Source organism: Drosophila obscura, unplaced genomic scaffold (assembly GCF_018151105.1).
Source record: "Drosophila obscura isolate BZ-5 IFL unplaced genomic scaffold, ASM1815110v1 contig_151, whole genome shotgun sequence".
Taxonomy (NCBI): Eukaryota; Metazoa; Arthropoda; class Insecta; order Diptera; family Drosophilidae; genus Drosophila; species Drosophila obscura.
This window is the reverse complement of record NW_024542737.1, coordinates 1,171,372-1,193,208: the sequence shown is the minus strand read 5'-3', so window position 1 is coordinate 1,193,208 and position 21,837 is coordinate 1,171,372. Positions and strand designations below refer to the sequence as shown.

At 46.9% G+C, this 21,837-nt stretch overlaps 3 protein-coding genes and 1 long non-coding RNA gene across 4 annotated transcripts; 1 reads left to right on the top strand and 3 right to left on the bottom strand.

The window, feature by feature from the left end:
* The first annotated feature begins 427 nt into the window (after window positions 1-427).
* Window positions 428-17,974, top strand: LOC111077582 (leucine-rich repeats and immunoglobulin-like domains protein 1). Its single transcript, XM_022371926.2, is given in 10 exon segments — window positions 428-1,320; window positions 12,237-13,293; window positions 13,630-13,701; window positions 13,774-13,983; window positions 14,062-14,205; window positions 14,269-15,104; window positions 15,181-15,287; window positions 15,289-15,541; window positions 15,629-15,910; window positions 15,974-17,974. Coding segments are annotated over 9 exon segments (3,969 nt in total). The 5' UTR covers window positions 428-1,320; window positions 12,237-12,409; the 3' UTR covers window positions 17,155-17,974.
* LOC111077584 lies at window positions 6,000-7,356 on the bottom strand. Its single transcript, XR_002608177.2, has 3 exons — window positions 7,199-7,356; window positions 6,410-7,142; window positions 6,000-6,352 (listed from the first exon to the last, which is right to left on the bottom strand). It is a non-coding gene; the product is annotated as an uncharacterized LOC111077584 (long non-coding RNA).
* Window positions 17,829-19,269, bottom strand: LOC111077583 (splicing factor YJU2). The gene is made up of 3 exons (XM_022371928.2): window positions 19,125-19,269; window positions 18,494-19,062; window positions 17,829-18,429 (listed from the first exon to the last, which is right to left on the bottom strand). Exons 1-3 carry the CDS (start codon window positions 19,146-19,148, stop codon window positions 18,090-18,092), a joined length of 933 nt encoding a protein of 310 aa, XP_022227620.2. The 5' UTR covers window positions 19,149-19,269; the 3' UTR covers window positions 17,829-18,089.
* A 138-nt stretch (window positions 19,270-19,407) lies between these two features.
* On the bottom strand, window positions 19,408-21,709 carry LOC121403855 (tyrosine-protein phosphatase non-receptor type 22-like). Its single transcript, XM_041591785.1, is given in 8 exon segments — window positions 19,408-19,763; window positions 19,829-20,203; window positions 20,265-20,399; window positions 20,459-20,529; window positions 20,591-20,790; window positions 20,864-20,899; window positions 20,901-21,315; window positions 21,390-21,709. Coding segments are annotated over 8 exon segments (1,833 nt in total). The 5' UTR covers window positions 21,700-21,709; the 3' UTR covers window positions 19,408-19,472.
* Window positions 21,710-21,837: the final 128 nt, after the last annotated feature.

The following is a 21,837-nucleotide window of genomic DNA, read 5'->3' as shown; positions in this document are numbered from 1 at the left end:
TCGAGAATACATCAAATTTTAATTTGAAATGTTATTAACAACAACAATCAAAAAGTCGGATGTTGGTCTCGACTCTAAAATTTTTATTTTCAAAAAATAATAATAATAAATATGTTGTTGATATGTAGCAAATTTGTAGTTACCGTGTAGTATCTGTGTAAAAAGAGGATTTTGTTTTTGATTTGTTTTGGTGTCCTTGAAATCAATCAATCCTGTAGAAAATTGATCGATCGACCGGATAAAAATGTATGCTTAGCGCTGAGGGTAATAGTTAGCAAGTAATATTAAACCGAATATCAAAATTGCGGACTATGATTTTCTCGGTATATTTACGGTATATTTTCAAAATGAGAAGGTAAATTTTGGTATATTTCTGATTGTCATTTAAGGTATATTTGATTGACAAATCCACGTTCACACTCACAAATTTTTCTGCCGCGGACAAAGTTGTGTCGTACCCGCGTCGGTCTTAGATTTAATTAATGAGAAAATCGGAAGAAGTTACTTTGGTAGATATAAGCATAAAGTAACTGATACCCAATAGAAGAGGTTTCGGAGTGCTAAAGGCTAGAATCAAATAAATAACCGAATAGCGAGTCGTACTCTCGGAAATAAATCAAGAGAGCGTGTGAGCATAAAATCTCGGCAATAACAAAAAAACATACATATGCTTGTGGTTATGATTGAAATGTGCCTCCGAATTTAACTTGGGCGCTTGATAAATGAACATGTTGATTGTTTAGAGCGAAACTAAAACTACAACATTCACGAAAACAAACAAATAGCAACAAATAAAGTCAAATCACATATTCATTCTCGGTACGTTCAGTGTTGTTGTCAATGAGTGTGGCTGCGTTTGTGTGTGTGTGTATGTGCATGCCGCCACCGCAATTGAAGAAAAATACACCAATACAAAGGCAGTGAATAAAAATACATCGTGTAGCTGTGTGTGTCGGTGAGCAGCGGTGACGTCGAAGCAGCAGGCAGTCGGGGGCAGCGCGCAACGCCAGCGTCAGCTTCAGCATCGAACGTGTTAAAGTGACGAATAAACAACCGAAGAATCACATCGCGCTAAAGCAGGAGATAGACAAACAGAACGGTACAGACAGCCGAACATTTGTAAATTTCTTTCACACATACACCCGAACCGACCCACTCGTGTGCATATGCATACCACGACGTAATAGTTGCCGCCGCAGACATTAAGGCTCTGCTCTGGCCTGGCTATCCCACTCGCGCTCTTGTTTACACAAACGCCCACATCCCGACACCATCACCCCACCAACCGCCAACCCCCCGTTGCGCTGATATTGTGAATAGGTAAGTAAATGCCGCATTCCGCTGCCTAATTAAGTTAGAAATTAACTTTTGCCAAACTTTAGTCTCCCTCTCTCTCTCTGACAGTCTCCTCTCCCTATTCCCCATTCCATATCCCTTCTCTTTTACTTTTTAACGATCATCTATGATTCTGTTTCTATGCCCTGTACCAACTGCTGAGGCACCCAACGGTGTGGTATGGCTGGGACGCATGCAAAAGATGAATGATAGATATACACAGCCACACGGCCATGCCAGATGATAAATGGCGCGCTATATTAGATGATTTATTTCTCGGGCTCCCCCAAAGCCCGCGCCGTAGTTCATTGTGCCTCGGGTACGAATATGGGTACCGTACCTCTCCTTATCCCCGCTTTAATGTTAATCTGCTTGATCTCTCATGCGGAGATTTGTGGCGTTGATTCTGAGCCCCCGAGACCCGAACAAAAGAATTCTGACATTTGTAGTCTCAAATGGGAGACTAAATTCCATCAATCTATTAGACAATAAGATCTGAATGGTACTTTATATTGCATCATGCCTTGGCTAAAATGGTCGCAAATCAGTTTTTCCGGCACCCCCATTGATCGTTTCGGTTCCATTCGCTCAGATAATCCCATGCTGAGTCAACAACTATTTCCTTCATTATTTTTGACCAGCTTTTATTTAATTGTTTTGCCAAGAATTTCACTGGAACTAATCGCAAAACCATAAGCATTATTTCCATTGATTTTAATAACTTTCCAGAAAAGCGTTTTCGCCTCTTCTCCTCCACTGTTTTCGCCGTGTGCCAGTTATTCCTCCGCCTCTCTCCTTCGGTCTTCGGGTTTCTGCTGTTTTTCTGTTTTCTAATTAGTTATAATTACACTTAATGCAATTTAGTTATGAGGTTCTGTTTCTGGGCCCCACATTTGTACATTCGTGAGTGCCTCAGCCTCAGCCCCAGCCCCGATGTTCGTGCCGTTTCCATTTTTGCATTTATACATTTAACATTGATGGGGGATTTTATGATTAGTGCAAAGTTTTTTCCCTGCTGCTGCCGCTTCTCGATGCATTTGACTGGGCTTTCAGTTACAAGGGAAACCAGAGGGAATCCGGAGTAACGCCAGAGAGGAAGGGGGCGGGGACAAAGACCCTTCAGACACCAGGCGTTGAATGCATTTTGTAGTTGTACGATTTTACTCGTGGCCGATAAGTGAGTCCCGGTTTCACTAGTGCATGTAGCAATTTTTTCTCAGAAAACTATTCATTTTTTTGTACATATGTACATACAATGTATGTAACGTACACTCTTTCCATGCCAAGGAAAAAGTATTGTTTTGGGTTAAAGCTAATTTTTGATTATATTCGTATCCAAACAGAACAGAACGAACCGAAACAAAACCATCAAAAATAGTTGAATGCAAAATGGTTCCAGAGCTACGATTGTGTTTACCTGAGCATATAATAAATAATGCCTTGCTTCAAGGTGTGAATTCTAGCTAAATTCAGTATCACCTCCACATCATATGCATATGAGCATGGGTCTGGGCCTGGGCCCGGCCTGCCATTTCAGACTCAGCCAGGAGATCATATCAGGTGGTGGTCTCATAAATAAATGCATTTAATGCTTCGTTGGCCGCCGAGTGGGGATGGTGTCTGGTGGATGGTGCTGGTGCTGGTGTTTTGCTGCAATTGCTGCAGATGGCCAGAGGTACACATACATACCTCCCTTTTGCAATGATCCAAACCAAACCAAACCAAACTTGACCATGGCATGTCCCTTGTCTCACGAAAGCATCTTCCAATGATGGAGTCGCAGCTCTAAAGAAGCAGCAGCAGCAACAGCAGCTCCTCATCATTAGCAATTTGAAATGCATTCAAAGAGAGCTGAAGTGGGGTGGGGGGCAAAGCGGAGATCGGAAGATGTGCCCGGGACTGCGAGCGAGTGTATCCAATTATTTCAGCATTTTATGGCGTAAATTTCCTTAAACCCAACCACTTTTCAGCTGAAACGAATCGCGCTAACTGAAGAACGGCAACAAAATAACGTATGCAGGCAGGTCCCCGCCCCTCTCCCCCTCTCCTAAAAAGGAGATGTGTGTTGAGCGGGGCTGGGAGGAGAGGGTAGGGGGCACAGCTCCACAGCAGCAACAAATCTTAAAAAGGCATCAAGATTATTGCACAGAAAAATTCTTTTCTTCACACCTCGGCCAGACAGCCCAACGTCTACGTTTCGGAAAGGTCTCTGCAGCTGGGGCTGGAGTTGGAGTTGGAGTTGGGGTCTTGAAAAAGAATGAAGGAAACGAAACGAAACCCAAACTCGAAGAATTAAATGCGACTTCAAAGAAAGGCACAGAAAAGCGGGCACACGGACAAGAAATATGGTCAAAACGAAGCTATGATGCGAGGGTCGGGGCGTGGGTCGGGGGCTGATCCCAGGCCCAGGCCGTGCCCGGGCCAACACCACCACCAACAATGGACATCATGTGCAACAACAATAAAAACCAATTTAAGCCGACGACCAAGCAACGTCTTGTGAAGTGTGTGGATCGTCGAGTGTGGAGTGTGGAGGAATCCTCTGTAGGCTTGCCTTCTTGTCGGCTTTCGTTTAAGCGAGACTCTTGGACTGACGTCTCGAACCAACAACAACAACAACAAAACCAACAGCAACAGAACGAAGGCATACACACAATCGGTTTCAGAAATCAGATTCGGTTCGAAGTTGAATAGTTTTTTTGTTGGGAATAATGTGCACATACATATATGTATGTATGTATGTATGCATCTACAATATATTGTATGTTTGTATGTTCATGCGGGATATCTTTGTCGCTCCTTCAATCTATGGCTGACATTGTGTATGTGCATGTGTGTGTACATGTTCTTGTAACTTTGGATTTGGGGTTTTTTTTTTGGTTCGCGGGATCTAGCTAAGTCGATCCCACAAAATATAAAACTTGTTCCCCAGCTCATTTATAGAACAAAAAAAGGGGTCTTTTGGAGATATTCAAATAGGAACCACATTTTATTCCTTAGAGATGCCAAAGATTAGATAGCAGGCATGTCTCCTGCAATGGTTATCTTTTATGTTTCCGACTGAACAATATTCCGTTTAACTAACAATCATTTTCCCTGAAACCGGCAACGACTATTTTAATTGGGAGCATCGTAGAGCTTGAAAATTTTCCCGTTTTTCTCAATGCAAATACTATAGTGGTTTTTTTTGCCGATATTGGTCTTCTTTATATATTACATATTTCAAATATTTGTAACAGTGTAAAATAGTTTCATCCATTCTCATTCACAAAACAAAACATTATTCCATCCGCAGTGTTCTATTGTAATGGTCAATGAAGGAAATCCCTTCATATTACAATTGCAGGGTATTTGTGCAGTCAGAAAGTCAAACCCAGATTATTAATGTTCCTATTATTACTAATCCGCAAGTACTTTTCACCTTCGCAACACACACACACCACACACACACACAATCACATTGGGAGCGAGAGCGGGAGGTAAAAAAACCCGAAACAAAACGAACCCAATTTGAGAGAAAGACCTTCCATGGCCTCGGCAATGCAAGAAACAGATGCTATGCGACTATGCTCTCCCTTCTAACACGCACACAAACACACATTTTCATACATATATTTGACCGATCATATCCAGCAGCAGCAGCAGCAGCCAACAACAATGCAAGTAAAATCCCAGAATCTCTTTTTTTTTTTGCCTTATTCTTTTGGTTTTGTTCCTCTCATTCCACTCTCATTCCCTTCCCTTGCGACTTTGGAAAATGAAGCCCAATCCAGTTTTCTGTTGTTGTTTTTCTGTTCTCTGCCTGCGCAGATCTTAAGTTGATTTCGTTTTGGCTTTGGCTGCATTTTGTTCATGGAGTTTTTCAGAATTTCGTGCTGTGCTGTGCTGCTCTGCTCTGCTGACTGACGCTGTTGTTGCCTTTTGTATTTTTATTTTTTCTTCACACCTTCGAAAAGGCAGCCACACTGAAATTTCAACGTGGGGCTGCAAATTCAATTCAATTCCCCATGGCGTAGGCCCAAGGAAGGAGTGTGGGAGAGACAGAGAGAGTGGAGCAGAGCGGAGCAGACCAGAAGCAGGTCGGGCCGGGCTGGGCCGGCCTCTTCTCTTCCTCTGTCCATAGCCGGTTTTTGGTGTTGGTGTCGCGCTTGGTTTTCTCACTTGGGTCGCGGAAGGGGCCAGCTCTGGCCTTTTGTATGCGCTGCTGCGTTGTGGGACCTCGGGATTGGGGATCTCTGCGGCAGCGGCTGACAGCCATAGCCCAGCGTTCTTTATTATTTTGTTTTTGTTACTACTGCTACCATACCTGGTACTCGTGGAGTGGGAGGGTATATTGTATTTGCGTGGATGCAGGTTGCAAAACGCGAACGCCTTATATCTTTATATTCCTGATCAGGAAATCTCTGCGAAATGCTACATCTGATAATTTCCTCCAAGTTCTCTCTCTCTCTTCCCTTAGTAAGTAAATTTAATCTGTTTTCACTCTCACAGAATCTGATTAGGGGGTATTTTAAAGTCGCAACACTCCTCTGCTGTTCTTTCTTGTTTTTTGTTTGTTTTGTTGTTGTGTGTAAGTCTTCTCCTGCAGGATCGTTTTATTTCTTTTATTCTCTCGTTTCGTTAAAATCTCTTGACAGTCGGCGGCTCAGTGTGCGCATTTTTCTTTCTTTCTCGCCCGATTTTTATTTTATTTTGTTGTTGTTGTTGAATGGAATACAATTTGACATGCTTGAGATTTTCTTGAGAGCACAAAAAATCAAAAATTATTGCCGCTGCAGATTAATTTTTGAATGCGCCTCTCGAGCTCCGTTTACTCTCCTACTCCTACTACTCCTCCTCCTCCTTCGGCTTTTTTCTCTTTTATCTGATACTCTCTGATGCCAAAATATATGAGAAGCTTAACTTTTGGGGATTACAAGCTGCCGTTTTTTGGTTCAAGGTGGGACGCAAGGCAGAACTTCGGTTTTTGCTGTTAGTCGTATGACTCTGCGGCAGCCAGAAGGCCCATCGACACTATCTGGAATGAATATGTGTAGTACCGGCGCGAGTCGAGTCGAGTCCAGCAAACACTCACCAATTGTACTTGCAAGGGGGGAGTGGGTTTATCAACTGCCTGATAACAGACATTTTGGAATTGCGTGGGTAAACATATGACTGAAGCAAAATATAATTGTGCAAGTCTGTCATTCAAGGTGATATCACTCCGGAGCTACACCTTCATTTTGACTAACTTTGGGGCGCTTTTCGTACAGGTCGCTCCATATTTAGGCATCTAAAGTCCTTAATGGGTTGCAACAGATTAGTAATAATAGGGGGACGTAGTTACACTTCCTTGCGATAAGTTTGAGAGGATACTTAGTTTCAGATGTTACTTAAAGGACTACAAAATATGTTTGTATTTCAGTATGAGAAGTAGGCGGAATCAGAAACTTATTCCTCTACCGATACAGCCAAATCAAAAATATATTTGAACTCTAAATTTCCGATGTAACACAAATAGTTTGATTAGACGGAACAGGTCCGGAGGAAGTGGTCAGTGGCCTGGAGAAGGATCAGTGCTGGTCTCCCATTCGTTCGGATTGATAAACATTTTCGACACACTGCCACGCAGGGATTCCAAAGCCTGGTTGAGGGGCACGGGCTTGGGACGCTTTTCGATGTTGGCCATCCCCTTCGACCAGGCCCCCTCGGACATCTGCATGCGTGTTCCTTCCTTTCCTGTTCCTTTTCCTCGCAAAGGCGATCGTGATCTCGCTGTAGAGGGTCCTCCAACCAACTCAACCTTCTTTATCGTTACTTTCCCTGTTCTAAAAGTAAGTAATACTATAATAAGTAATACTTGCGATTTTGACTCTAATATTACTCATGGTTCTTCTTCTTGGTTGGAACAGAGGCAGGATGGTTAAAAACCGGGAGTGCGAGCTGCGGCTTGTTGTTGCTACTGTTACAACAACAAATTTAAAGTAAACTAAATATAATGTTAATAAAGGAGATTTTGAAGTTGGAACATCTGACTGCTGACTGAGCAAACTATTCAAACTATTTCTAGGTAGTGTTAATTATTTATCTTATGCGTTGGCTGGGGCTTGTGGCTTCACCTGACTGCAGAGCAGCACACCCCTCCCGAATAGATACGAGGGCAGGATATTTGGCATATGATATCACACGCTCCATTCTAATCAGAAGAACGTAAGCGATCACAATGGTGAAGTCCAACAACAACATAAGCGGTTGTTGCGCTTTATTTATTCTTTATTTATGCGCCTTAGACCAATCAAGCAAAACGGTTTATCATCGCAGCGATAAAAAAGACGTTAATTTATTGTACAACAAACACAAACAACACACACCGACATATGGAACCAGAACAAGAAGAAATTAATAATGATAAAAAATGGTTGCTAATTGCCAAAAACTCAACTTGAAACATATAGAAACACAAATTTGAACAACTGTAGTGTAGTGGCTCATACATAGTAGTGGGCTCCACTTGTATCTGCTCCTTAAAGTGCATTCAAATGTGAAACGTAGAAATATGCCAGAAACTGCAGTGGTGATGGAGGGTCGAGTTGGTGCGCTCTCCTCTCCCTGTCGCCCAATAAACCGTTACTGTCGTGCGCGCCCAGTGTAGAGAGAGGAGGGGAGTGGAGCAAATGAACAAAGACCACAATTATAAACTCTTTTTAGTTATTTAATTAGCAGGCCCTGGCTGAGCCAGTGGCAGCCACCAGACCCACACACATACGAACGTACGTAGAGACGCGTCTCTCGTATCTAGAGTGGAAAATTAATGGCTACAAAATTAAATTTATTTTTGCAAAATGAGCAACAAAAACAATGGACCTGGGCTGGCAGACAGAATGGCAGGCCCCGCAGTGCCTATGAGTTTGCGTGAGTGTGTGTGTGCGAAATTTATGTTGCTATTTGCGTCGTTGTGACTGCGCTGCCAACTGCGCTGCCACTTATCATGGGGGTTCTTGTTGTTGCTGGGGCTGGCACGTTACCTAATTAGTTGCCGCAGACAGCGCGACGTTTTTACCTTTTATGTATGTGGTTGTTGTTGCCAACACACACACACACACACACAGAAACTTACGTACACTCACAGTCGTACGCTCGGCAGCTTTGACGTAATACATTACGACAACAGGCAGCGTCGACTGCACGCGGTTTCCGTTCTCGGGCCCACGCAAATTATATTAAACCAAAGGTATGGCAGTCAGACAGATCGGTATACATGCAGCTACAAAGATTTGTTTGAGAGAGAGAGTAACAAACAAAATTATGTGACTGGAGAGAGGACTGCCTTACCTTCTGTTTATTGTACCTGAGAGGACCCACGCAAAAACGCCTGCCTTCTAACTGCTCACCAGCACAACAGAGGCAGCGACAGAGAGACGGGAAGAGAAGCAGAGGTACGAGTACCACGCGACAAATCGCTGCATCAAAAGCTACTTCTTCTTCATCTTGCTTCTGCATTGGGTAGTGTTGCCTTCAAGACGTGAACAGTGGAGACAGTGGGGCTTGAACGTCAACTTGGAAATAAACCTTAAAAATAATATTTGATTAATTAATTATTAATTAATTAATTATTTTCCCATTCGCATAGGAATCCTTCGTTTATTTGATCTTACTTCGAATGACCCCCAATAAGTAGTTGGAAATATACACAATCATTCCACTGTGGCAGCTTGCAGCTGCTCAGCAATCCCATCTCGCTGCACCCCACCCCAGACCCACCTCAGCTGGGGCCCGACCCGACCGCCCACTGCCCAGAGCTTTGGCTGTTTTTGTATTCACTTTTTTCTTTCTTCAATTTTATTTTTTGTACGCCCCAACGACAAAGCAGCGAGAGATGAAAAAAACACTTGAGCAAATGCAACAGTCGGCATCTTATTCACAAAAATATTGTGTATATTTTTATTCGTTTGGCAAAGGTAATAAACAACGAAAATAGGAAAAACAACATGCAAGATACTGAAAAGCCATTTGGGCGAATGAAAACGTTTTCATACAAAAAACGAAAGCAACACAATGACAGACACAGATTTGGTGATGGAGACGAAGACGGGGACGAATAAAAGCGGTGGGCGACAGCAGCAACAAAAACAACAGCAACAGCAACGACGCAGCACAACGGGAAAAACGAAGCAGAAAAGGCATCAGCACGAAATTACCAATTTAAATGTTAAAATCCAAATCGACAGACAGAGACACAAGCAACTAAAAATTAAGTCAAATAAAAATGCAGCCAAAGCATTTAGTAAAGTCAAATGCTAAAAAAGAAAAAATGTACATACACATACACACACACACACACACACACACACATCGGATGCGATAATTATATAAACAACAAAAACTGATTGTCGATTGTCTCTGTGCCTATCTCTCTCGCTCTGTCTTTTTGTTGTCCGCTACTCCCCCCACATGAAAAATGATGTCGTTCTTGTTTGACGGCAGGCTAATGATCATTAGAAGATACATTCACACACACGATCATGAATATGTAGGTGTTTCTATGAATGTCTGTGCTGTATGGATAGCATAAGCATAAACGTGCATACACATGTGTAGATATAGCTGTATACAGATATATATCTATCTTTCTGTTTCCACGAGCTGTTGGGTGACCATTGTACGAGCATACCACACAGGCATACATATGTACATACACATAAAAATATATCAATGGATGTATTATCATATCATCATCAACAAACGGACAGGCGACAACATCGACATTTTGTCGTTTTTTATAAGACACAATACTCGGCTCGGGGCCGGCCGTGCGTTATCTAACAAATTGTGAGGGAGTTGACAACATACTAAAAAAAAAAACCCAAATCTGCATTTTGTCGTAAATTTTTGGTGTTGTCTGTAGCTGTCCGAAAATGAGTTCAGAGTGAAAGCCCAGCCCCGACCGATCTCTGGGCCAGCGTGGGTTTTTCCCTTTAAATCTCCGTTGGGGCCGTTTTTATTTTGCTGTAAGAAGAACTTGGGGGTTTATCAATATGCGAATTAATCGATGGGGAAGATTATGGATGCAAATGGATTCAAAATGGTGGCACATTTAGTGGGCAGAGGAAATTAGCGCTCGCTGCTGATTGGTGTGTGAAAATTGATCCAAAGATCGAAAGATACCCGAAAGATAGTGATTTAATGGCCCGAACAATGCTTTGGATGTTCGGTCCTCCACAATGGGGGCAGTGATCGATAGGTGCGAAATGCCATCGCATCGCCTGGTACGGAGGATGATCGATGGCTAAGCCGAAGGAGGAGGTATACACACGCCCTCCTTGACCATGACCATCATTTGTGGAGCTTGTGAATGTTAGAGGAGCGATCGCAGCAGATGTCGCTTTAGAATGATCGAACCCAGGTAAACCACTTCCTCAGTGGAAAGTTTGATGGACACTTGCACGCCCAAATATTTACCTTGAACGATCTGTACAAATACCAATAAATATAAACATTTTCCTCTGTAGATACCGCGATCGAAGACAGTGCAAACCTATTGATTAGATAATTGCATGGCTTGTTTGTTATGTGCGGAGTAGTTTAGGGCCATCGAAAAAAAAAAACAACTATAAATGTTACAAAATGTAGAAGAGAACCCCGATAGTTGACGCGCGCGTACAACTTTTATTTGGAATTGAGGCCAGTCCACGAGTACCATGATCGACAATCTGAAACTAATCAAAACCTCTTCACCTCTTCGACACTTGAAAGTTGTTCCTTGCCAGGAACTTGCACTCGTACATACCTATGTATGTATGTACATACTAGTGGCGTATACGGACGGACTCTATATATAGACAGAGCGAGAAACCGACATGAAGCTGTGAGAAATGCGCGGAAAGTTTCTTGTCGTGAAAACTCTTTGAAGAAAAATCTTTAAACTGAAGTAAGCGGCGGCGGCGGTGGCTGCTGCTGCTGCTGCGGGCACTTTTTATTTGATTTCATTACGCTATTCTTTTTGTTGCTCCTGTTTGTTTGCTTGCTACTAAATTTGGTTGTCTGGGCATTTTTACGCGTTTGTATATATATGTGTATCCGTTTGTGTGTGTTTGTGTGCAACGGCAAGACCATTTTTAGTAGCCCCGTCTATATAAGTACGAGTACACGTATACATGTGGTATGTGTAATGTCTGCCAAGTCTTGTACGCTGTGTTTGTGGTAATTGCTAAGTATTTTCTGTACCTCTTCTCGTTTATGCAGCCGCCACCGCTGCCGCTGCTGCCCTTTTTGGTGGGTGTCTGGGGATAATGTCCGTTTGCCTGTGGGAAAATGTGAACTTCAGATCCTGTCCCCCCTCAACCAAAAGGTGATAGCGCGACTAACAAACTACGCAGCATCCATCCATCCATCCATATATTCAGCTGCATTATTCATTATCTCTCTCACCGAACTGTCATCGAAATTTAGCGAGCTTTGGACCCGCCTCCACCTCCGACCGGGCCCGAAACCGAGAACATTGCGCTGAAAAACAATTCTGCATACGCTGCACAATTCTGGAACGAGATGAAGAAGATATTACTTTTGTGAATGCCTCTGCGGGCGATGATGACGATGATGATGATGATGATGTTGCTGCTGCTCCGAGGTTTTGCTGTTTTCGTAGCATTTTTTGTTTTTTGCAATACAAAAATCGTTGGCTCGGCGCGTTTTTCGCACCCAACATCCGGTCGTATTTTATTTTAATGAGTATAAATTCTGTGCTCTCCGGCCCAGACATTCACTTTCTATACAATTAATATTTCTATACGTATAGAGAGAATGCAAAAATATATCCATATACTAAAGAGAGACAGACAGAGCGAGAGAGAGGGGAAAGACCCTGCACCATTTAAATTTCTGTTATTTTTTTAATTGACGCTTTGCTTCCCTCTTCCTTGCAGCGACGATATCATGCGTTTGATCGTTCGGCAGCACTCGGAGGTCCGAGGACGCTTCGCCACACTGGACCGTACCAGCTTCGCCGAGTGACATTCGCAGGAATAACGGCTCCTTGAATGTTGCCAACCATTGGGAAATTGACGAATTTAATAATAAAAAAAACAACAACAGCAAAATGCACGTTTCGGCCATAAAGAGTGGCGGAGAACAACATCGGGAGAATTGGAATAAATTTGATAACATTGCCGCAAGCAGTGGCCGAGGCAGTGGGACGTTCACATTGTCAGGCCTCGCTTCGCTGCTGCTGGGCACCAAGTGGCGACGACGCCGCAGACGGCGCAAACACAACGACAACGACAATGCCAATGACGACGTTGAAGCAGAAACAACAACAACGACAGCAACAACGAGTCGCAATAATGATAATTGCAATTATTCTACAACCAATGATTTCAATAAAATCAATAAATTGCTGCTAATTACGTACATTCTACTGATAACAGCGAGCACAATTTGTCAAAGCTCCGCACAGGCGCCGGCATCGGCGTCGGGGCAGCCGTCCGCAGCATCCGCTGATGGAATGGGCGCGGCATCGCCGTTGAGTGCCTTCCTAAAGTCGGGCGGTGCCTCCTACAATAACCAGTTGCCGCAGCAACAGCTCTTTGCCATGCTGGCCAATAATGGTGCCGGTGCTGGAGCAGGCCTGGCCTCGCCCCGCCAGCACTTCCTGTCGCTGCGCGAGGACGAGTCCGATGGAGACGTGGACATGGAGGATGATGATCTGGCCGCTCTGCATGTCCCACTGGCGTCATCAGCAACATCTCCCCAGCAGGTCTCCTCCCTTCAGTCCGCTTCGCTGGAGACGAACGGATTCGTGGCTGACGATGGCGGTCAGTACGAGCAGGCGGAGAAGGCGCTGGCAGCCGCCGCGGCAGCGTCCAATGCGAACCACAACAACATCAACTGCCCCAAGGAGTGCAAGTGCCTGAATATCCTGTTCGACTGTGACAAGCTGCATCTGGAGAGGGTGCCCGTCCTGCCCAACTATGTGCAGACTCTGTAAGTATTATTATCTATGCCACAAATGGGGGATGAAATGGCAAACACCCCCCCAAAGCATAAATTGGAGTGTGGCACAACCCTCGAAGCGAAATTTGTTCCCATTTTTAGCATACATTTTTGTATTTGTGTTTTTGTTTTGGGGGGTTGCGATTTTATCGTCGCGCTTTTAATCAATTTAATGCATGGCAAAATTATGCAAACGCTGTTCCGTACGTTTCTTATCTCCCGCCACGCATCGATAATTATGGCGTAATTGAAGTGCATTCGTCAAGCCGGGGATTCCGCAAAACTGCAATCAATTAATTTCTATATCTCTTACCGCTTCCCACACAGGCATCTGGCGAACAACAAGCTGAACGACACGACTGTCCTGGAGATACGCAATCTGTCGAATCTGGTGAAGGTGTAAGTGCTCACGAAAGTACCACCCATTGATCAGGGGATTTGCTAACCTTAATTTCTGTCTATCTCTCGCAGCACACTGAAACGCAACTTGCTGGAGGTAATACCGAAGTTCACGGGGCTCACTGGACTCAAGCACCTGATATTGGCGAACAATCGCATACGAAGCATCTCCAGCGAGGCTCTGGCAGTACTGCCCATGCTTAAGACGCTGGATCTGTCCAGGAATCAATTGCACAGCATCGAGGCCAACTCATTTCCCACGTCCACGCGCCTGGCCCATCTGTGAGTGTCTAAGGACTGCCCCCCGCCCAGCTGTGAAAGCAGGCCGTAACTCATTTCCTTTTCTGTTCTCCCCCTCAGAATACTCAACTGGAATGAGATAGCCAATGTGGATGAGCACTCGTTTGCGGCATTGAACAACCTGACGGACCTGGAGTTGAACAACAATCGCTTGAGCAGCCTGCCGGTTGGCGTGTTCAAGAATCTGAGCCGCTTGAAGAAGCTGTAAGCTGATGATGCATTAAGATTTTCATAAGATTATAACGATGCGATCTCCGTATTTTGCAGAGCATTGAGCTACAATCATCTGGAGATTAACTGGTCCACGTTTCGGGGTCTTCTATCGCTGCAGAGGCTGCAGCTGAAGTCGAACCAAATCCGATCGCTGCAGGACGGCGTCTTCTATGTGATGCGGAACATTGAGAGCATCGAGCTGGATCACAATCAAATCAGTTCGCTCTCCCGCCAGGGCCTATTCAACCTGACGAAGCTGCACCACCTCTCGCTGTCGAACAACTCCATCTCCCGCATCGAGCTGGACACCTGGGAGTTTACACAGTCGCTGGAGTCGCTCGATCTGTCCCACAACTCCATCAGCGAGTTCAAGCCACAGCACTTGGACTGCCTGCAGCGTTTGAAGCAGCTCAATTTGGCCCACAACAAACTGCAGTATCTGCAGGAGAACACCTTCGATTGCGTGAAGAATCTGGAGGAACTGAATTTGCGTCGCAATCGTCTGTCCTGGATCATTGAGGATCAGAGTGCAATTGCGCCGTTCAAAGCGCTGCGCAAGCTGCGACGCCTCGATCTGCATGGCAATAATCTGAAACAAATCAGTGGCAAAGCCCTCAGTGGCCTCAATAACCTCGAGCTGCTGAATCTGGGCTCGAATGCTCTCGCCAGCATCCAGCCGAATGCGTTCGAGCACATGATCCGACTGCAGAAGCTGATCTTCAAGTCCCTGAACTTCATTTGCGACTGCGAGCTCATCTGGTTCCGCCAGTGGCTGCAGAGTCACTTTGCCATGCAGGCTCCCCAGTTGCTGGCGAACGTGGTCTGTGGCTATCCCGAGCACCTGCTGGATCGTCAACTGCTTACGCTGACCAACGCGGAGCTGGTGTGTGGTGAGTAGATACGAAACCTAGAGGCACTGCCTCTTGATTGAATCAACTAATCTAATCAAATCTGAAATTCCCTTAGCTGACTCGCCGAAACCGAAGCTGGAACAGGAGCCGGACAACATGTTGGCCGTGAAGGGTGCCAACATCACCTTGGAATGCATTGCCAGCTCTCCCACAGCCGCCTCCCTTGGCGGCCGCCGATGAGCTGAAGATCAAGTGGCGCCACGACAACCAGCACATTCAGGAACGTCCAACAGCCCTGCACGATGGAGCCAGCACGGAGACACAAATCCGTCACGACAAGAGCACCAATCAGACCTCCATCTATGGATATCTAAGGCTGACCAATGTGACCTACGAGAGCGCTGGACGCTTTCAGTGTGTAGTCTCGAATGCCTTTGGGACGACCTATGCGGATAAGTTCAAGATATCCATAGGAAGTAAGTGCCACATGCCACAGCATCGAATCGAATCGAATCGTTTCCCTCACAATAATCCTCGTAATGGTTTGTTCTTTCTTTATCCAGTTCATCCCAGTTTCATGCACGTGCCGTCCAACCTTACACTGGATGCTGGCGAAACAGCCAGACTTGTGTGCTCCGCCAGCGGCGATCCCATGCCGGAGATAGCTCTGCAAAAGTTCGGGGCCAGCGATTTCCCAGCGGCCACCGAGCGTCGCCTGCAAGTGATACGTGAGGAGAACGCCTTCCTGATAACCAACGCCAAGCCCAGCGACTCGGGCATCTACACGTGCACGGCGGAGAGCGCTGCTGGCGAGATCAAGGTGAACGCCACGCTGCTGGTGAACGGTATGTGTGGCAAAGCATCTCTGTTTGTGGGGCTTCAAATGATTTTTCTTTTCCATTCCTTAGACAAACCACTGCCCAGCATTCCACTGGTGCATCAGGAGGTGGTTGTCGGTCGCACCTGTGTGCTCGAGTGCCTCAGTGAGGCGGCGAACGCAGAGCTGGAGCTGGAGCATCCCCACCGCGAGTGGTTTAAGGAGAACAAGCCGATCCACATCTCACCAACGACGCCGGACGGAGAGCGTTACTACTTCACGAGCAGCAAGGAGCTGCTCGTGATTCTGAATGCCCAATCGAATGATGCGGGACACTACCGCTGCGAGATAACGGACAACTCGCGAACTCTCACCCTGCAGTCGGAGCTGGTGGTGGTCAAGGAGAACCTCAACTGGGATGTCCTGCTGCTGGGCATTGTTCTGCTGACTGTGACCTGCGTACTGGTCGACTGCTGCATCATTTGGTGCACCCTGCGCTACCAGAAGCGAAAGTTCCTGCTCAGCCTTGCTGCCGAACGACTGGCAGCACGCACCCACGCCAGCCAGCACTCCACTCTGGACAAGGATCAAACCCATTTGACCACGTTGAATCGCACCATGCTGAGGCCCCACCAGTCCCAGCTGGTCCTAGATGGGATTCCTTCCCAGCAGCAGCCAACGCAACTGCGTCCGCGCAGTCTTGCAGACCTGGGATGCGGCGATGGCCAGGGTGGGGCTCACAGTCGCCTCATTGTTACCACAACGCCTTCGTACGAGCAACGCTGCCTGGAGCAGGGTCTGACGCTCAGCTATCTGCAGCAAACCGACTTGGAGGCACAGCAGGATCATCTGTCCAGCAAGGATTCGGGTACGGGCTCAGATGCGGCAGTTAAGCGCAGCCTAGAGGATTTCGCCGTGGCCATGAGCACCCGGCACAAGAACCCCCCGCACACAGATGACGAGGAGGACAGAGATGGAGAGAACGATCTGCAATATGCTCCCACACGAGCTCTGGGCATCTCAGAGTACGACGACATGGAGCTGTTTGAACTGAATCACGCGGCGGCCGAGCAGCAGCATTTCCTGCAAAATAACAATCACAACTACGATGGGGGCGGTGGTACAGGTGGTGCAGGTGTTGGTATGGCAGGATCAGCACCCAAAGTGCTTCCACGTAAATGCAGCGCTGGTGCTGGTGCTGGTGCCGGTGTCAGTGGTAGCGCCGCCAGCAGCTACAACGCCATTCAGCAGGCCACCACAGTGGACATCTAAGAGAACGGCTAAACGGCTAAACCAAATGAAGAAAGCAGGAAAATCGATACCAAAAATACAAGTGGCTGTCTGTGGCTGCCCCACCGTGATCCGCCACCCCCCACCCCTTCCCCCCAAAATGAACAAAGACTGTTTAACCGTAATTTGTAATGTGTAATCCCACTCCCGTGGAGGAGAGAGAACAAGTGAGAGAGGAGGCCTTATCTATTGCCTATGCTATTGATTGCTATGCTATGCTATGTACGACAGCTAGAGAAACATACCAGTGTCTTCGTAATTTATGAAATGAATCATCTAAATGGATTTACTATACTTATAACCCTCCCCCCCCCTAATTGATAATCATCATCTGTATAGACAGGCTAGGACGTATGCCTAGGACATACCCATCGTGTATTTTATAATTTTTGTTTCGCTTGTGATATTATTTTTTATTTCGATTGCCCGAGTTTTAAGCGTAACATAGCACACACCCAACACAACCATAAACGACTCTGTATATACCACATACATAGTTTTTAGCTCTAACTAAACCACAAGTAGTTCTGTAAGTTCTGTATGCCCACAACACCCACCCCACACTGCACGATTAACCCACGAAATGGGGTTCAGCTGAGTGGGATGGGCGGATTATTATAGTGTGTACCATTGATGGATATTTTGATAATGGATAACCACTCGTACTATTTGTTTGAAATTGAAATTTATTTGCCTTATGGATTGGCCTTGACGAAATCATTGATTTAAATTTGGATGAAATTGAATTGGATTAATTAAATGATGCATTATTCAAAGTATATAAAACATACATACAATACTATATACATTCTACGAGTTTTTACTGACACAAGGGCGGAGGCTGAGCATGGATCTTCGCAAGCATTTGTAGTTGGTAGTTGGATGGTACAAAAAAAAATGAACAGTAAAATGATGTGTCAGGTGGAGTCCTCCTCTGAGCTATCGCTGTAGGCGGCTAGAAGGGATAGACCCGCTGCTGGAGTTGGGGCTGGAGCTGCAGCTGCTTTTGGAATATCCGTTGATGTGGCCGCTGCCTTTGGTTTGACCAGCACCAAGGGTGTTTTACGTTTAACCAAGGGCTGAGCGACCGATACTTTGCTTGTGGTGGGGGCCACTGGATGAGAGCCAATGGGTTTGGCCAATTTAGCCGGAGGGGGAGCTGGCAAGGAGTCGGCAGCCTCCTCTTTGACGTCTTCAATGATTTCTTCGGCTACTATCCGGCTGCCACCCTCGGACTTGCTTTTAAAGTTGACAGATCTGGAATGGGAATGCGATACATATATGCATAGTCTGCTTGAGAAAGATTAAGTGCAGCACTCACTTGATAAACTCCTCATCCTCACGCTCCTCGCGCTCCAAGCGTTCTCTCTCCGTTTCCCCCGTATTATATTGCTGCAGCATTGTTGTGTAGTCCACCGTCTGCTGGCGTCTGTTCAGGTCGCGCAACTCCTCGAGACTCTCCAGCATTTCAATTTCATTCCGCGATTGCTCGGTGCGATTCTCGAGCATTTTCATGGGATTATTCGCCTCCTCCTCGCGTTCCTCTTGCTGTTCGCGCCGGGCCTGCTCCTCGGCCAGCTTTAGGGCCATGAAATTGCGCGTGGCTCCCGCCTCGATCTCGTAGTCGGTGTTCTGTGGATCCGTTTTGAATGAGATCTCCTGCAGACATCGGGTGCACTTGATGTAGAACCTGTAGATGCGTATGCCCAGGTACGTCTCGTTCTCCACATCCTCCTTGCGCGCATTGAACTTCTTCCCCTTGTAGATGTACTCGCCGCAGGTCACGCATCGCATATTGAACGGCGCCATCAGTCGGACGGTGTATTGCCGATTTTTGGCCAATTTCATCCGCGGAATCTTCGACGGATCGAAGTCCGGAGGATAGTATTTCTGTAATGCATTGGAATTAGTCGTGATCTTAGCACCGTTCCGTACATATTTTTTGGACTTACATTAAGAACTTTTCGCTCAGACATTTTGTAAAATTGGAAACGACGCTACGCTTGTAAATAAAAATGTTTAATTTTATATTTGGAAGGCAATCAGCTGTTTCGGCCAAGAGACAGTGCTGCAAAACGTCCACAGTGTACAATGATGTGACAATACTGTTGTCTCACTCTTCCTTTGCCGCCAACTGTTTGATATAAATTCGAATTTACAAAATCTGTATATTTTCCATTTATTATCATTTTAAATGCAGTGGTTTTTGCTTTAGACACATTTCTTTGGCTACTATTGCTGCTAAGTTATACTTGTTTAATACAATTACAATAAATACACAAACGACGATCACTTTGAGGTCACATAATGCTGCTGCTGTTCGTGGCGCTGTCATCGCTGTTCCTCTGCAGGCCAGAGAATCGAGCGGGTAGCTGCAAGGTGGGTACACCGCTCTCTGGATCTGCGCCCGGAGCCGAGGCAACTACATAGCCAGCAGCCACCTCGGGGAAGCTCACCTTTTTGGCCGCCGTGGCAGGCTTCGGGCGCCCCTCTAGCTTGAGTGCGGCCCGCGGAATCTTGTGCTTCACCAGCTCGTAGGTGCAGGCATAGAGGAATGTGTACTGCTGCTGCGTCTGCACCATTTTCATGCGCTGAAACAGAAAGCCAATGAGAAAAAAACGCCTCGCATCGAGCGGCCTGGATCGGATTCGTCTACCTGGAAGCGCAGCTTCTTGACCGTTTCAAATATATTGATTTTCGACTCGCTCTTCAAGCGCTGCATAATCAAGTCGAGTCCAATGAAGGTCCCGGTCCTGCCCACGCCCGCGCTGCAATGGACGACGATGGGTGAGTAGCTGGGCCGCCGCTCTGACTTGACCTTCTTTACGAAGGCGATGAGGTGCATGGGATCCTCGGGGCAGCCGTGATCGGGCCACTTCTTAAAGTAGAAGTGCACGACCTTCTCCTTCAGACCGTACTTGTCGTGCACCACCGATAGCTCGGTCCGATCGTAGAGCTCAAAGTTCTCCTTGGACTTGACGGTCACCGTCAGTCCGCGCATGTTGTACGGGAAGTACTCGTGGCACTTTATCTGGCGTGGGATTCGCTTTTAGCTTAAGTTCGACCAGAGCAGCGTGCTAGATAGAGCTCACCGTATTGCCCTCGCGCAGTTGGGTCACCTGGACAATGACTCGCACATTGTGTTGGAGAATCATGCGCCAGAAGTCCATGAGGCTCTCCGGCTTTGGTCCCTGGGTGGCAATGTACTCCTTCTTGCGGGTGTGTCCCTACCAAATGGAGGCAGTGGGGGTGAGGATGAGGGGACAGCAAATGTGGTGGCACTTACGTCTATGAATGAGGCATTGATATAGTCCGATCCCTCCGCATCTGTGTCCAGGATAACGCGGTTCTTGTCGTCTGTGGAAGGGAAATCAAATTCGATTTTAGGCCCCCAAGGGAGTGCGCGCTACCCACTCACAAGGATATATGTCCGCATAGCGATTCTTGTGGCAGCCCAGCTCGGAGGCCGAGTAGCTCAGCTCCAGGGCCACGACGGTTATCTCCTTGAACTCGCGGGCCAGCTTCTCCGGCTTGGCCACCTCTGCGTAGAAAATGGCAAAGTTCTTGGCTATCACATTGCCAAATGGGTCCTCAATGCCCTGGCCAGAGTCGCGATGCCTGTGCCGAACGGAGGACATACAAAAACGAATCAGAATCACTTTGTTCCGGGTTCTGGGCGGCTGGCACCTACCACGCTAGACGCTTGCGCACCCACAGCACAGCGAGGCGTGTCCGCCATGAGCGGCCCATTGCAGTAGCGCTTGCCATTCGGGCACTTGTCCTCGCCGATGGTGAAGACGATTTCGTTGCCAGAGCCCCTTTCCCTGGCGACTGTGTCCGGGTTCCAGCGTTCTTCCGTCGTCTGGTACTGATAGACGCAGCCCGTCATGCCGTCTCCGCCTGCCGTCTCATAGGACTGAACGTCTGGCCACGCCGAGGCGGCGTTCACCAGGGCGGAGCCCAGCTCCGGCGTTTCGGCACAGCTCTTCTGCGAGAGCAGCAAGGCGATGTAGGTGATGTTGCCCGACTCGGAGCTCTGGATATCCGCAGGCAGGCGCACGATGGCCGATCGCGTTGGGTGACTTGTCTCGTTCGGGCTGACCCGCATTTGGCCCACAACTTCATTGCTCAGGCGAGCCGGAACTGGAGAGATAAGAGGTGAGCCGTTGAAGCGACCAGAGTGGAAGGGAGATTAGAATGCCTCGAGTTATGCTTACGACCAGCTGGAGACTGCCACTGGGACACTACGCTGTCGCTGAGGGTGTCCACATCCACGTTCTTCACGGCCACATTCACTGTGTAGTCGTACTCCGGCTTCATTTCCGTCTCCGTCCCGGACATGCGTCCCTTGCGGTCCGTCCTGTTAGGCTCCACGATGCGCTGGAACTCGACTCTCTCGTGTGCGGCCCGCTCGCCAGTGAAGTCAAGGACGAACGCCTCGATCCTCCCGTTGGACTTGCAGGGCGACGTCCAGGTGATGGTCGCATTGGCGTTGTAGCTGTCTGTAGGCTCCAGCGACGGACCCATGGGATTGACGGTCAGTTTGGTGACCCTCTCAGAGAAATTCGAAATGTGAAAGGACCTCGACAAAATAATCTCCTAAATGTAAGCCCAGTACGGGTGGGAGTTTGTTGCCAAAACTGGCAATTTGCTAAAGTTTTCCCC